Source organism: Ahaetulla prasina, chromosome 2, assembly GCF_028640845.1.
Source record: "Ahaetulla prasina isolate Xishuangbanna chromosome 2, ASM2864084v1, whole genome shotgun sequence".
Lineage (NCBI taxonomy): Eukaryota > Metazoa > Chordata > Lepidosauria > Squamata > Colubridae > Ahaetulla > Ahaetulla prasina.
In genome coordinates this window covers 178,156,308-178,171,291 of record NC_080540.1, presented here as the reverse complement: position 1 = coordinate 178,171,291, position 14,984 = coordinate 178,156,308, and the positions used below count along the sequence as shown (strand labels likewise).

General features: G+C 39.1%; 2 protein-coding genes across 5 annotated transcripts in view; one reads left to right on the top strand and one right to left on the bottom strand.

Annotated features, from left to right (window-relative positions):
• The window catches only part of SHFL (shiftless antiviral inhibitor of ribosomal frameshifting), a 42,417-nt gene extending 40,428 nt beyond the window's left edge, over nt 1-1,989 (bottom strand). Inside the window, exon 1 of the mRNA XM_058171026.1 lies at nt 1,828-1,989. Coding sequence (XP_058027009.1) covers nt 1,828-1,860 — 33 coding nt within the window. The 5' untranslated portion in view covers nt 1,861-1,989. The remainder of the gene's footprint in view (nt 1-1,827) is intronic.
• Nucleotides 1,990-7,568: 5,579 nt separating this feature from the next.
• On the top strand, nt 7,569-14,936 carry LOC131191306 (selenide, water dikinase 2). Of its 4 annotated transcripts, none has more exons than XM_058169329.1 (8): nt 7,571-8,036; nt 9,091-9,107; nt 9,262-9,369; nt 9,845-9,999; nt 12,453-12,543; nt 12,888-12,987; nt 13,671-13,883; nt 14,231-14,936. In XM_058169329.1, the coding sequence occupies exons 1-8, from the start codon at nt 7,745-7,747 to the stop codon at nt 14,458-14,460; spliced, it is 1,206 nt and encodes a 401-aa protein (XP_058025312.1). In that variant the 5' UTR covers nt 7,571-7,744; the 3' UTR covers nt 14,461-14,936. The 4 variants fall into 4 exon arrangements, with proteins under 4 accessions (XP_058025313.1, XP_058025312.1, XP_058025310.1 ...); XM_058169327.1 differs by having other exon boundaries at nt 7,574-8,036; nt 9,004-9,107; XM_058169330.1 differs by lacking the exon at nt 14,231-14,936 and having other exon boundaries at nt 7,569-8,036; nt 9,004-9,107; nt 13,671-14,171.
• Nucleotides 14,937-14,984: the final 48 nt, after the last annotated feature.

Here is a 14,984-nt window from a genome sequence, read left to right as displayed (position 1 = left end):
ACTGACAGAGCAGATAAAGGGAAGGAAGAGGCCCAATTTGCTGAAAATTGGGAGCATCCGGGAAATATACAGGAGGATTCTAAACTGTCTCTTTCCTATATTCATTTAGCAAACCCAGGCTGGGAACTGCATGTTTAGAAAGCATACAGCGCTGCTCTTGATGGAACATATATATATTCAGTAGTATGCAAAACATTTTAAATGTAAACTGTTTTGTATTAAAACATGCCATCTTGAGTCTCAAACAATTATTTCAAGTGTTAACACAGCTGTTTTGCGTTAGACCCAGACGGTGCCAATCGCTTTCCCAATGTGTCAAATGTGAAGCACCCTGGTTTGAGCTGAACACATTTTCAAAATGTTTGACGCAGACCTCTTAGATATGAATCAGAAAGGGACACTCTGAATTTCGTGTTTTGCACAAACTTCTTTAATTAAAGCAATTGCCCCTGGCTGGCAAAATTCTCTCCAAGCCATGATAAACATTTTAGAAAAATGAAGCCTGAGCTCAGAAATGATTAAATAAAAGTTATTGAGTAGCTATAGGAAAAGAGTGATATGTTTGGTGATTCTGGAAAAAGAATTGAAATTTTATTTACTGATTTTTTTTTCATATCTTTTCAGACTGACTTTTAAGCCTGTCCTTTCTAGCTTAAAAGATATCCATATATATCATTAAATTATTGCTATAAATTATAAAATTTTAATTTAATTCTATGCATATTCAGGCATCTATACTGGCAAAGTCAGAAACTCTGCAATAATTTGACAGTCTGTGGTTACAAATATTTTGGGTAGGAACTTGGACTATCCACTCACATATAAAATTCTATAACCTGTTATTTCCTGCCCTCACTCTGGTAACAACAGTAAAAATCTGAGACTATTCCTCTGATGCAATTATTGTTCTTTTCTGTTTAGCTTTTATTAAAACGTTATATTTGGTCTTTTCTTTTCTTTGTCCTTGGTTGGGCAAACAGGTTTCAAAGGATGATAGCTTGAGTAAATAAAACAAAAATTCTTTGTGTAAATCCTCTTGCACAGTGCAATGTACAATATTCACTACTTCCTGAATGTCCTATTCCTATTGCTCTTTCTTTCTTTGTCTTGCTGCTCTTCTCCGATGGCTTCTCTTCTGCTTTAATATTTTACTATATTTATCAATATTTTTTTCTTCAATGTGGCCCAGTATTGGAACTTTAGTGTGGGGCCCATGGAGCAAAAGGAAAGTTAGTTAATGATAGGTAGAAATGGGATAGCAACCAACAAGGAAGTTATAACAGAATAATAGGGTAATCTATTTCTCAGACAGATAAAGATGGTTTAACAATGAATATCAAATACTATAGATAGGACACAACAGGAGAGTTCTGGTTATCATTTTTTTGGAAACAGGATACTGAATCATAAGGCCTGTTGATTTGATACTGATGACTTTTATTAAAATTGCCATCAAAATCACTTGCCCCTAGAACTGTAGCTGCAGAAATCCGAATGATCCATGGGTTCCCTCTTTATTGCCCTCTGGTGTTCCTCCGGGGATTTGCAGGCGAGTATTTTCTCGCCGAGAGTTACTGCATTACATAGAAACAGCCTTCTTCAGACATGTCATCCTCTAGATCGGACAGAAAAACAATTCACACAACCCCTCCCCCCATCCCCAGATCGGATGCTGATCAAAGATGAAGGGTGTTGCAATCTCCTGCTATGGGGTGACCACCGACTCGGAGGAAAGTCCTTCGCAGGCCAAATACTGCCAATTCCTCGAGACCCTTTCTTTAAAATAATATTGTCCTCTCGTTACCGTGAAGAGTAAGTAGCGCCTACCTCAATCTCATCCTGCCTCTCCCTCCGGTACATGGTGCTGAAGGCGAGGGCCAGTTCCTTCTCCAGCTGGAAGTCGGTGCTCCGTCCTACTTGGGCAACGGAGGGCGGCACAGGAAGCCCTCCAGGCCAAGTCCAGCCCAGCCCAACTCAGACTGCCGCTGCTTTCACTTTCAATCCGCTCAAAACAAGGGGTCCGCCCGGATGTTTAGTTTAACCGGACTTCCTATTTCTTTCCGGAGAGAAAATTCGCCATAGCGACGGCTCGTCTAGAGACGCGTTTCGGAGAGTCACTTTTCATTCGGAAACCGCCCCACCTCCCCCAAAAATACAGTTTTGCCATTTATTTGCTTGCCATTTGCCATTTCATTCCAAGGCTGAATTGCCATTTGCAATTTCACCCCAAGGGAGGGGGATTGTCAGCGAACCGGCATTCAGCAGGTGCTCAGTCTCCATCTGGCTCGTCTGAAACTTTACGCTTAGAAAGTTGGATTGGGGTTTGTTTGTCCCGTTAACTCGGAGAGCGGATCTCCGCGCTGTGTGAGTGTGTTTTGACGTGCGAAGGTAATGATCGGTGTTTCGGTACAATCACCTTTCTATGGCGATTTTCTGTGAACATAGTATACTTAGACTTCAGTATACATTTCACAAAGTGCAGGTAGTTTTGGGCTTGCAACCTCAATTGAGCCCAAACTTTCTGTTACTAAATTAGACATTAAGTGAGTTTTGCCCTATTTTACGACCTTTCTTGCCATGGTTGTTAAGTGAATCACTGCAGTTGTTAAATTAGTAACACGTTTTTAAGTGAATCTGGCTTCCCCCTTGACTTTGCTGATCAGAAAGTACAAACATTGATCACATGACCCCAGATCACTGCAACAGTTATAACTATAAGTCAATTGCCAAGCATGTGAATTTTGATCATGTGATCTGCAGTGATGCTGCAACAGTTGTGTGAAAAATGGTCATTGTCACTTATTTCAGTGCTGTTGTAGCTTTGGATGGTCACTAAATGAGTTGTAAGTCGAGGACTACCTGTACCAATGTTACCTCATTTTATGAAAATTCTTGTTAAGATTATGATTCTATGTAAATTTCAACCCTTTCTTCCACATACTCTCCTAGTGATTAAACTGTTTATTATATCCAAAAATGTTTTGCTCATTTTATCATACAATCTTTAATGTTTTGTCTTCTGTTTCCATTTTCAATAAAGGTTTGTGCATCTTAGCAATAATACGATCATTTGTACAGAGCTCTACAGCAAATTCAGTTTTACCGCTTTCAAATTTATAAGCCTTCTCATTCAATTCACTTCAATTCAATTCAAACAAACGAACCAGCAATGACTATGATGATTTAACTCAAATAGACTTCACAGAAGACAACATTGGAAAAGCTCTTCACAACTTAAAACCATCGCTTTCTATCGGACCCGATGGACTATGTGCATACTTCTTAAAAAAACTTTCCATTAATATAGCAGAACCCCTAAGTATTATCTTTGATAAAGCTTTCACTACCAGTTCTCTTCCCAAACTTTGGTCACTAGCCAAGTCATCCCTATCTTCAAAAAAGGAGACCCCAGCTCAGTCGAAAACTACAGACCGATCTCCCTTTGCTGCGTCACCTGCAAAGTCATGGAATCTATCATCAACCAATCCATTACTTCACACTTAGAAACTAACAACCTACTCTCCAACAAACAATTTGGTTTCAGGAAAAAATTATCATGTAACTTACAACTTCTCCACTGCAAAAACATATGGACTTCAAATCTCGATCAAGGCAAATCAATAGATGCAATCTACGTAGACTTCTGCAAAGCTTTTGACTCAGTAGTATGCGATAAACTTCTCCTAAAACTAACATCCTATGGCATCTCAGGACCCTCCACAAATGGATATCTGCTTTTCTGTCTAACAGACAACAAGTGGTCAAAATTGGCAATGCTTTATCAAATCCTGTTCCTGTCAAGAGTGGCGTTCCTCAAGGCAGCGTCCTTGGACCAACACTCTTTATACTATACATTAATGATCTTTGTGACCATATCTCAAGTAATTGTTTTCTCTTTGCTGATGATGTCAAACTATTTAACACCACAGACAATACTTCTATCATTCAAAACGACCTTGATCATCTATCCGCTTGGTCTAAAATTGGCAGCTCCAAATTTCAACCAGCAAATGCTCAGTCTTACATATAGGAAAAAAGAACCCAAAAACTAAATAGATACTAGATGGACATTACCTTACAGACGACCCCCATCCCGTTAAAGACCTTGGAGTTTTCATGTCAAATGATCTAAGTGCCAAAGCCCACTGCAACTACATAGCAAAAAAGCTCTAAGAGTTGTAAACCTAATTTTGCGTAGCTTCTTTTCCAAAAACACCACACTACTAACCAGAGCATATAAAACATTTGCTAGACCAATTCTAGAATACAGCTCGCCTGTTTGGAACCCTCACCACATCTCTGACATCAATACAATTGAACGTGTCCAGAAATATTTTACAAGAAGAGTTCTCCATTCCTCTGAAAACAATAAAATACCCTATCCCACCAGACTTGAAATCCTAGGCTTAGAAAACTTGGAACTCCGTCGCCTTCGTCAAGACCTAAGTTTAACTCACAGAATCATCTATTGTAATGTCCTTCCTATTAAAGACTACTTCAGCTTTAATTGCAATAATATTAGAGCAACTAATAGATTTAAACTTAATGTCAACCGCTTTAATCTAGCTTGCAGAAAATATGACTTCTGTAACAGAATCATCAGTGCTTGGAATATTTTACCTGACTCTGTGGTCTCTTCCCATAATCCTAAAGGTTTTATCCAAAAACTTTCTACTATTGACCTCACCCCATTCCTAAGAGGACCATAAGGAGCGTGCATAAGCGCACAAACGTGCCTACCGTTCCTGTCCTATTGTTTTTTTTCTTTTCTTCTTCCTATATATATGCTTATACCCCCTTATATTTACTCATATATGTGTTTATATACTATATAATCTTTTTGTATGATACCTACATATATTGTTGTGACAAAATAAAATAAATAAAATAAAATAAAATAAATAAACAATTAAATACTTTCATTAGCTCAGCATAGGGAAAGCAATTCCATGTAAAACCTTCAAGCTCCAAGTTTTTTCTTGTTTTTCAATTAAGTTCTCCTTGGGAAGTTTCAGCAAATCAGCATAGATAAACCATTTTTTTTAACCATCATTTTTCTTTTAAAAAGGGCTTCTTGGGTTGACAACCTGAAAGGGATTTTAAGAGATAATTTTGTCTTAAACCTATTCCAAATTCTCAATATGGCGCATCTAATAAAATGATTTTTAAAATCTACATTCACCTTAATCATGCTATCCCAATCTTAAATCATGACCTTCCAATTCCAATAACCTCCTATTTCACCCATTCTTTCATCTAAACTAAGCAACAATCTGCAAAGTACAATATTGTATTTGGTAATTCTAACTCCCTCTTTCTTTAGCATCCTGCAGGACTGTGTATAGTATTTAATTCCTCGTTTCTTAATTCTCAAGATTAAATACCAAGAATCATTTTATCTCTTCTGATTTTTAAAAAACCTCCATTCTCCCTTAATTTAACTTTCATATTTTTCCTAACATACCAACTGTCACACCAATGTAACAAAACAGGTAGAAATGTGCTCTGGTGGTCCACGAGAAAATTTTGGTGGGCCGCAGAAAAATTATTTGCACTTTTTATATTTGCACTAAATACTACTTATCTTTTTAAAAAAATAATATTAGTGGTCCCTGAGGTCCGAAAGGTTGGCAACCCGTTTTAGATCATATACGTTACCAGAATTTGCATATTTTAATTTTTCCCCTTGCATTTATCCATCTTTAGTAACTATTATAACAAGGTAGCCAAATTCATCTCCATTCTCTTAATATGTAAATATTTATGCACAACTCCCAATAATTCACTTCCTTTTGTCTGTCAAACTACCTTGCATTCTTTATGGATTAAGAGGGCCATAATCTGATCTAGATCTTTGAACTCTGGTGCTGTATTAATCATGTTTAATGGATTGCAAGGCAATCAAACCGGTCAGTCCTAGAGGAGCTCAACCCTAACTGCTCTTTAGAAGGCCAGATCCTGAAGATAAAACTGAAATACTTTGGCCACCTAATGAGAAGGAAGGACTCACTGGAGAAGTGCCTAATGCTGGGAAAGATTGAGGGCAAAAGAAGAATGGGACGACAGAGAATGAGGTGGCTGGATGGAGTCACTGAAGCAGTAGGCGTGATCTTAAATGGACTCCAGAGAATGGTAGAGGACAGGAAGGCCTGGAGGAACGTTGTCCATTGGGTCGCAATAGGTTGGACACAACTTCGCAACTAACAACAACAAAATCTGATCTAGAAGGATTTTTTTATGTACAACAAACATTTCTTATATATTTCTCCATAAATATATTACATAACATATTTAATATATTCAAGGGGACATAATATATATTATTATATTAAATAATATATTCAAGGGGACATCAGTCATCCTTGTCTTACTTTCTGCTCATGGAAATTTGCATTCCATTTATTCTCATGCATACATTACTTTTATCATAAATAGTTCCGTGATTGGATAAGCAGCAGTTAGTTCCCAGAAAGAATGTGGGCAGGGCAAACGTCTCTGAAGGGACCTTCCTTAGTTTCAAGGGCTGAAAAAGTGATGGGGCAGAAATATACTTTCAGGCTTGCAAGTTTCTTTAATGTAAACCTTTGGGCTGTAAAAGGTTTGCAGGCTTGCAATGGTTCAGCCTTGCCAGTTTCTGTTAATATAAACCTTATAATAAAGTTAGTGTTAGTATTTTGGGGGGTGCTTCTTGTATGGACCACCTTGTAAAAGTTAGGTTATGCTTAGGGTTTGAGATATGCCAAAAAGAACCTTTAAATAGTGCAATCACAGCATCCAGGTATGGTTTTGAACACTGATATTCAAATTTCATCTTTTTGAAATTGAAATTCAGAGACATTTTGGAGGCAGTAACCCATCATAATTCTGAAGGATTCTTGGTCTAGTATAAACACGATTAATACGGACAAATATTTGATTAAAAAGGTACATACTTTTTGGCTGTATGCTAATAGCCCTGCCTGGAACTCTTAAAAGGTGACTACAATGAAACTTATGGATATAGGATAGTAGTTTGCCAATCCTGAAAAGCTATATAGGATACAGTCTGGATACATAGATGAGAAACCATCAGCAAAGCCTGTGGACCAGACTTCGAATTACAACCGCATCTCATAAAACTATAGTGGCCAGCTACTTCTGCCCTGCGCAAAGAAAACAAGACCAATTGTGTCCTTAACATTCCTGTCCAGTACTAGAAATCTCCGTCTCATGTTTTTACGCCAAATGATATTCCTCAGGTACATAGTACCCTCGGTAAATTCATATCGCGATAATTGCGCTCTAGATCAGGGGTCTCCAACCTTGGTCCCTTTAAGACTTGTGGACTTCAACTCCCAAAGTCCCTCAGCCAGCAAAACGGGCTGAGGAACTCTGGGAGTTGAAGTCCACAATCTTAAAGGGACCAAGGTTGGAGACCCCTGCTCTAGATCCCAGAAGGTTTAAGGGAGAGAGGGGAAAAAAGCTTAAATTTTAGTTCCTTGTCTGGAACGCCCCCTTCCACGCTGCCCCTGGTTACAGTTTAAACGCGAACCTCGGGAAGCGTCGTCCCTCGACGTCTCGCGAGATTTTTTCCTCGGCTAGAGAACCACCCGCGGGCGGGTGAAGGCGGAATGCGTGCCAGCTCTTCCCCCTCCCTTAGGTTGGGGACAACCCCCGCCCTGCCCGAGCGTAGCTTGGCGAACGGTTTTTTTTTCTCCCCTGCCCCAGTTCTCGCGGGGAAAGAAGCTTCTGCTGTGGAGCCATCATGGCGGCGGTGGCCGGTTCTCCCTCTGCCACCCTCCCTTCGTTGGCGACAGCCACCGCTCCAAGTCCTGCCGCTCTGCCGCCCGGGCCGCCCGGTTACCGGCCGTTCGAGCCTGAGGCGCTGGGTCTGAGCCCGGGCTGGAGGCTCACCAGCTACGGGGAGCTGCGTGGATGAGGCTGCAAAGTCCCCCAGGAGACGCTGCTCAGACTCCTGGAGGGACTTAGCACTTCCCATGCTGAGTTGGCCGGGGCCGGGGACACGGGGGCTGCCGGGAGTCCTCCTCCCACCCTCGGTAAGGCTTGGCGGGGAAAGCGTCGGATGCGGCCTTTTAGGGGCTACCACGCGGGGATGTTTCAAAACTGATGGGAGCGCTAGGAGGGAATGATGGGATGAGGAGTAGTGCACAAATTCGAAGAGCGGGTTAGGAGAGGGCGATACTGTGCCGCGGGTGACGTCTGGGCTACAGATCGAATGGGTGCGCTGTTTAAAACTTTTTTATTTCACATAAACTCTGGAAATGATTTTAAATAAACTGCATACGGCTCGATTTTAGTTTTTCCGCTCCCACATAATCTTACAGGTGGATAATATGCTGCATTCTGTTAAAGATCTCCCTTGATTTGAACTTTGTCACAAGTCTTGGACACTTTGTGGACAATTCGGTCTTGCAGAAACGATTTGTCGTTGGACTTTGGGATTGTTTTTAACTTTAGCTTACTGGAGGTTACAAAATTCACTCTTAACATGGTGCATGGCTCTTGACTGTGAAATGTTAACCAGTGGTGGGTTTCAATTTTTTTTACTACCGGTTCTTTGGGTGTGGATTGGTGGATGTGGCATGGCTTGGTGGGCTCCTTTCTCCATTCCCACCCCACTCCAGGGGAAGGATACTATAAAAATCTTCATTCCCTCCCCAATCCAGGGGAAGGTTACTGCAAAATCCCCATTTCCTGCCGACTTAGGAGGCAGAGAATTGATGGGGGCAGGGCCAGTCAGAATTTTTACTACGGGTTCTCTGAACTACTCAAAATTTCTGCTACCGGTTCCCCAGAACTGGTCAGAACCTGCTGAAACCCACCTCTGATGTTAATCCCGTTTGCTGCTTCTCCATTGTGTAATCTAGACATTGCCTCATCACATTTCCTATGTTATTGCATAAAGTATGAAAATGAAGATACAGACTATCAACTTCCAAGTAATTGTTTGAATTGGAAATAATTCTAAACGTTCAAGAACGCTGTGATCCCTGTTCTCTACAGGCATTGGAATGGACTCCTGTGTGATTCCTTTGAGGCATGGGGGTCTATCCCTGGTGCAGACTACAGACTTTTTTTACCCCCTAGTAGAAGACCCTTATATGATGGTGAGTTGGCATGCTGGTGAGAATATGGAGGAAGTATTGGTCAATTTAGAAAGGATTGAGCTGTGTCATTGAAATTAGGTTTCCTCCTCAGCTGATTATAATAGTTGCCTTGTCCTTCTTGCTCGGTTCTAGTCATTTCATTATTCTGATTTAGGGCCGCATTGCTTGTGCTAATGTGCTGAGTGACCTTTATGCCATGGGCATCACAGAATGTGACAACATGCTTATGCTGCTGAGTGTGAGCCAAAAAATGACTGAGGAGGTGAGAAACATTTTATTTCGTAAAATAATTTGAATGTTTTTTTTAATATGCTGACTGGGTTCAATGCAACAACTCAAGTTATGAGTTGTGATTTTTGTCCTAAAATGTGCAAACCAGAAGTCTAGCACCTTGAATGAATAAAGGAAACATTGAGTGTTAGCCTGTCCCCAATTTATTGTTTCTAGGGTTAGTGTAGCACTGAGTTATGTTCCTATACATTGAATTTTTTTGAATCAAAAGATGGAATTGAACAGTTTTTAAAAATCATTACTTTCATCATTCACAATTCAGACAGGTAATGTTTAATTTAATAATTAGGCATATTAATCTGTAATTACAAGTAGCTTTGTTTCATAATACACCAAGTCATCATTTGTTTAAATAAGTTTCAGTGAATAGCCAATAATTTCATTCACTTACAATAGCATAATTAACCAAAACTCTATCTTAGTTGGTTTTTTCCATTTGTCTCCAGGAGCGGGAAAAAATCATGCCTCTGATAATCAAGGGTTTCCGGGATGCAGCAGAGGATGGTGGCACTTCAGTAACTGGCGGGCAGACTGTCTTGAATCCTTGGATCATTGTTGGTGGGGTTGCAACAGTTGTTTGTCAGCCCAATGAATTTATTATGTGAGTATTGAACTTCTTATTAGCAAGTGGGAATTTGAAAAAGTAGGGTACAACATTTCAGTTATGTATATAGATGAGGCCAACATGTTGTATAGTCTATAATTGCTATGAGAATTCTTGTTACTAACTCAGTTCTTACTCAGGTACTAGTGATTAGTAAATTGAACTAAATATCTTTTTATGTAATTTAATAAATTTAAGTTACAGAATTATTTTAAAAGAAGAATTAGATAAAGTTGAATAGAACTCAAAGCAAGTAAATATTATGTTTGAAGCTAAACTATATTAATATTTGTGTGGGACACCAAATCATGTACAAAATGAGACTCCAGTGAATCAATACATGGACTGTATGTAGTAATTCTGAAGTTAACAAGATTTATCAGAATAGGAAGTTCCTTCTGAATTATTTGTAATATCCATCCCTCTCAAATTCCTATAAATTTTTACTTGACACATGAATCAGAACTAGAGATCAAAAAACAGCATGCTTATTTTCAGAATCCTCCAATATTTCTTGGAAGTTTCATTTCTCCAATGGAATAAGGTAATAGGGAAGAGGGTGTCATCCATTTCCAGAGATACCTATTCCAAAATGAAAGTGATTTGGAATATTCTGGACATAAACAGAAATGCACTTTCTCCAAATCTTAGATCTAGAGAAAAAGCAGAATATTCTTCAAACAGGCTACAGATAGTCTGCTTAATAACCACAACTGGAACCAGCAACTCCATTGCAAAGCTATGAAGTCACCAAGTGAAATATTACCTCGCTGGATTTACAAGCTCACTTCAGCTTCCATCATTAACCAAGCCATCATATGACAGCAACTTGGGATTTCACTTCTGTGTTCTCCATTGATTCTGCTTGTTGAAAGGCAGTTATTAAACATGTAAATGGTGATCACATGAACATGGGCCATTGCAATGATTATAAATATACATCAGTTGCAAGTATTTGAATGACAGCCATGTGACCACAAAATATTGTGAGGTCATAAATGTTCAACGTTCAAAATTCAAAACCTTTATTGTCATTGTACATCATGTATACAACAAAATTGTTTTTTTAATTTGCATTTATATCCCACCCTTCTCCGAAGACTCAGGGTGGCTTACACTATGTTAGCAATAGTCTTCATTCTATTTGTATATTTATATACAAAGTCAACTTATTGCCCCCAACAATCTGGGTCCTCATTTTACCTACCTTATAAAGGATGGAAGGCCGAGTCAACCTTGGGCCTGGTGGGACTAGAATCTGCAGTAATTGCAAGCAGCTGCTGTTAATAACAGACTGTTTTAGCAGTCTGAGCCACAGAGGCTCAGAGATTTAGCCTCTACTGATGCAGTCCATACAAGAAAACATTAATAATATAAAAAGATTGGTTGCAAACTGGTTTTTTTTTCCAGCTGTCGTAATTTCAAACAGTTGTTAGACAAGGCAATTGGTAAGCGAGGACTACCTGTATATAATTTAGAATCAATATTCTAAATATTTTAAATCAGCTTAAACTTTGAGAATGCTAATTCAGAGGGTTTATATCATGTTGAGATAGTACTGGTGTAAAATGCATTTGCCTAATTATCACCCTGCCTCATCTGTTGAAGATGCTTTCAGATTTAATATGGAAGGTTCTAAAAATGGGTGTCATAAGGATCTTCAGCAGGTTGAGAGATGGTTAGAATTTAAATAGAAAAAGACTAGCAGTTATTCTGATAACACACAGCAAGCAAACAATGATAAGCCTATTATGTGATGTTGAAGGTGGCACAGATCATTTTGCCAACAGTATCTGGATTCGTACATTGCATTTAACAAATCCATGCATGTTGAGATACAAATGGATCAGTTAATATAGCACTCCAGGCCCAAACAGCTACACCCAGTTTTCTCAGAGTCATCCAGGAATGTTTTACAAATTATTTGCACCCACCTGTAGTTTGGTTCACTAGAATATGTTACAGCTGATTTCTAATCTGTTGATACAGAAAGGTGATTAGGATACTTTTGTTCTGTTTGTTGGATAATCTTTGGTTACTCCTAAAGAAATGAAGATGCTTGATCAATTCTGGGAATATCCCTTATAGGATTTTCCAAAAGTTGGGGATTTTTAAAGCACCAACTGTGGAGCTAGTTATGAGAGCTATTTAAAATCCTATTTCTTTATTCCCAAAGCTAAATCTATAGAATGTGGTTTGTTGTACATTCTTGTGGCCATGCTGAACAGAAATGCAAGTAACCAGAACTGCTATCAAGTCCAGGGAGACGTGATGCCATGCCTTATAACCGTGTTACTTAGTGAGGTTCCCAATCCCAATTATTGTCAGTGGGGACTACTGTATTTTTTTTCTTTTTTGATTTAGTGTAAAATATTAAGCTTTGCAGATTATAGATTAAGACAGAAAATAATAAGGCAAGACTTTTTTTGAAAAAATTCCTTTGATTCTAGGCCAGACAGTGCAGTTCCAGGAGATGTCCTTGTGCTTACCAAGCCTCTGGGGACTCAAGTGGCTGTAAATGCTCACCAGTGGTTAGATAATGTAAGTATTTATCGTGGGGAAATGGACGTATCTGTGTTTATGTATACCAAGAGAAAATTAACCCCACTCCCATACACAGATGGAAAAGTGCAAAACACTTTCTGACAACAGGCTCCAAATTGCAAGGCGACTTTAGAATACTGTATTCCATCCAAAATCTATCAATTATTGGACATGAAGGTGGTAAATAGCAGGGAAAATTGTGTTTTTTTACCCCAACTAAGTTTGTTTGTATCAAAGAACAAAGGAGTCTTGATTGATGTCATGATGAACTGATATTCTTTCTTCTGCTAGGGAAGAGTGAAACCTTAGAGCCATTTCAAATGCTTGTATTATTCTTCCAGCCAGAGCGGTGGAATAAGATTAAACTGGTGGTCTCCAAAGAAGATGTTGAATTGGCCTACCAGGAAGCCATGTTTAGTATGGCCATGCTGAACAGAACAGGTAGGGACCTAAACATGGGTTTGGATCTTTACTCAGTTTGCAACACAAGGTAGCCTTGGCTCTCTACATATTTAAACATCTTACCTCTGTTCTTTAAACGGATGCATAAGAGTATGGTCAGACAACCTCTAGTACAAGAGCTGTTTTATTTTCAAATGGCATTCAATCGTATCTCCCTACAAAAACCTATTTAGGGAAACAGTTAAAAACATGACATTAAAAGTACTTCATGTACTATGGCAAGATATTTTGAGCATAATTGGTACTGATCTGCGAAACAACAAACTGTGTGAAATGATCACAAGGTTTTCGCCACACAATTGGTAACATTTTTGGAATTGTAAAATTACAGTTCATTGGCTTATAGAGGCAAAATTAAAATAATTGAGCTGCAATTAGATTAATATGCTATCGGAGCTAGACTTGTACAAAATTGATTTTATTGGGAGCTTCCTAATACGTAACAGCTATAAATCCACTTATTATGTGAATTAATTAACTAATTCTTCTGGGCATATATTGCTGCCAACAACTTCAGATGCCTATTAAAAATCAGCACTAGATAATAAAGGATTGATTCTTGCTGTTTTAGTTATAGGACAGATAGCAGTTAGATAGGAGCTATCGTATACAGGCTTAACTATTTTGTTATCACTTATGCCACATTTGTTCCTTCTCTTCAGCTGCCAGTTTGATGCATACTTTCAATGCCCATGCTGCCACAGACATTACAGGATTTGGGATTCTAGGCCACGCACAGAACTTGGCCAAGCAGCAGCGTAGCGAAGTATCATTTGTCATTCATAATCTACCCATCATTGCCAAGATGGCTGCTATTAGCAAAGCATGTGGCAACCGGTCCAGGCTCCTCCAAGGGACTTCTCCAGAGACTTCTGGTAAGTTGGATAAACTAGGCAAGGAACAAGCAAAATGTAGACCTGGATTCTGTGGAATACCTTTAAATGACTTGTAAATTAGCAACAATTGCAGATTCCCAAACATATAACAAAATTGCTTCACTTCCCTAGTCTTCCCACAACTGCTGAAATTAAAACAAAACAAAACAGTGTCTGAGTAATTAGGTACGGTTTTTCTGTGGAAAAACTGAGCTTTATGAAATCTTATCTGTCTTGTGTAGCATTAATTAAGTAAATTGTAAGAGTTTAGGTTAATCTGTGGTTTCGGAGGGATGGGAAAATATCATTTTTTTGATGATTATAATTTGCTGTCTTTCTGTTACAAGGAGGGCTGCTGATTTGTCTACCCCGGGAGCAAGCTGCCCGCTTCTGTGCTGAAATAAAGTCACCTAAATATGGAGAAGGACACCAAGCCTGGATCATTGGCATTGTGGAGAAGGGCAACCAGACAGCTCGCATCATTGATAAACCTCGTATTATTGAAGTCACCCCACGGGGAGCCAGTGCTTCCCCTCAGGATAACAATTCTAGTGCTAGCCCTGAAGTTGCCTCATGAGAAGGGAAAATGATTTCTCCCCACTGTCAGCTCTGCAGTTGAAAAGGGCAACACTCTGAAGTCCAGGGTCGGTGTACAGTCTTAAGTTTCTACAGCACAAATTGCCCAGAACTTATCTCCTTATTGGTTGATGGCTGAATCCTCCCTGCTATCTGAGATTATTAGTTTTGAATAGCATGGTGGATATGGGGAATATGGTAATTCAAATTATTTATTGGAATAATTCTGCCTATTGAGCTCTCCCAACTTTTGGTCAGACTGAGCAGCTGGTCCAAAAGAAGGGTGGGTGATTTAAAAAGCCATTTGGCTGAGTTTAGAGGTCTCTCTTCTCTTCATGAAGCATCTCCCTAAAAACCTTATAAGGTCTTGGAGGAGCGGAGGAATCCTAGAGGAGTAGTGCCAAGCTCAGCTTCATGGATTGTTGCTTTGGTTGTAAATTATGAGTGATTTGAGTTAATAAAAAGTTGATTTCTAAAGGATGGAGTGCTAACACATTATTGACCTAAAAGGGAGGTACCTGATAT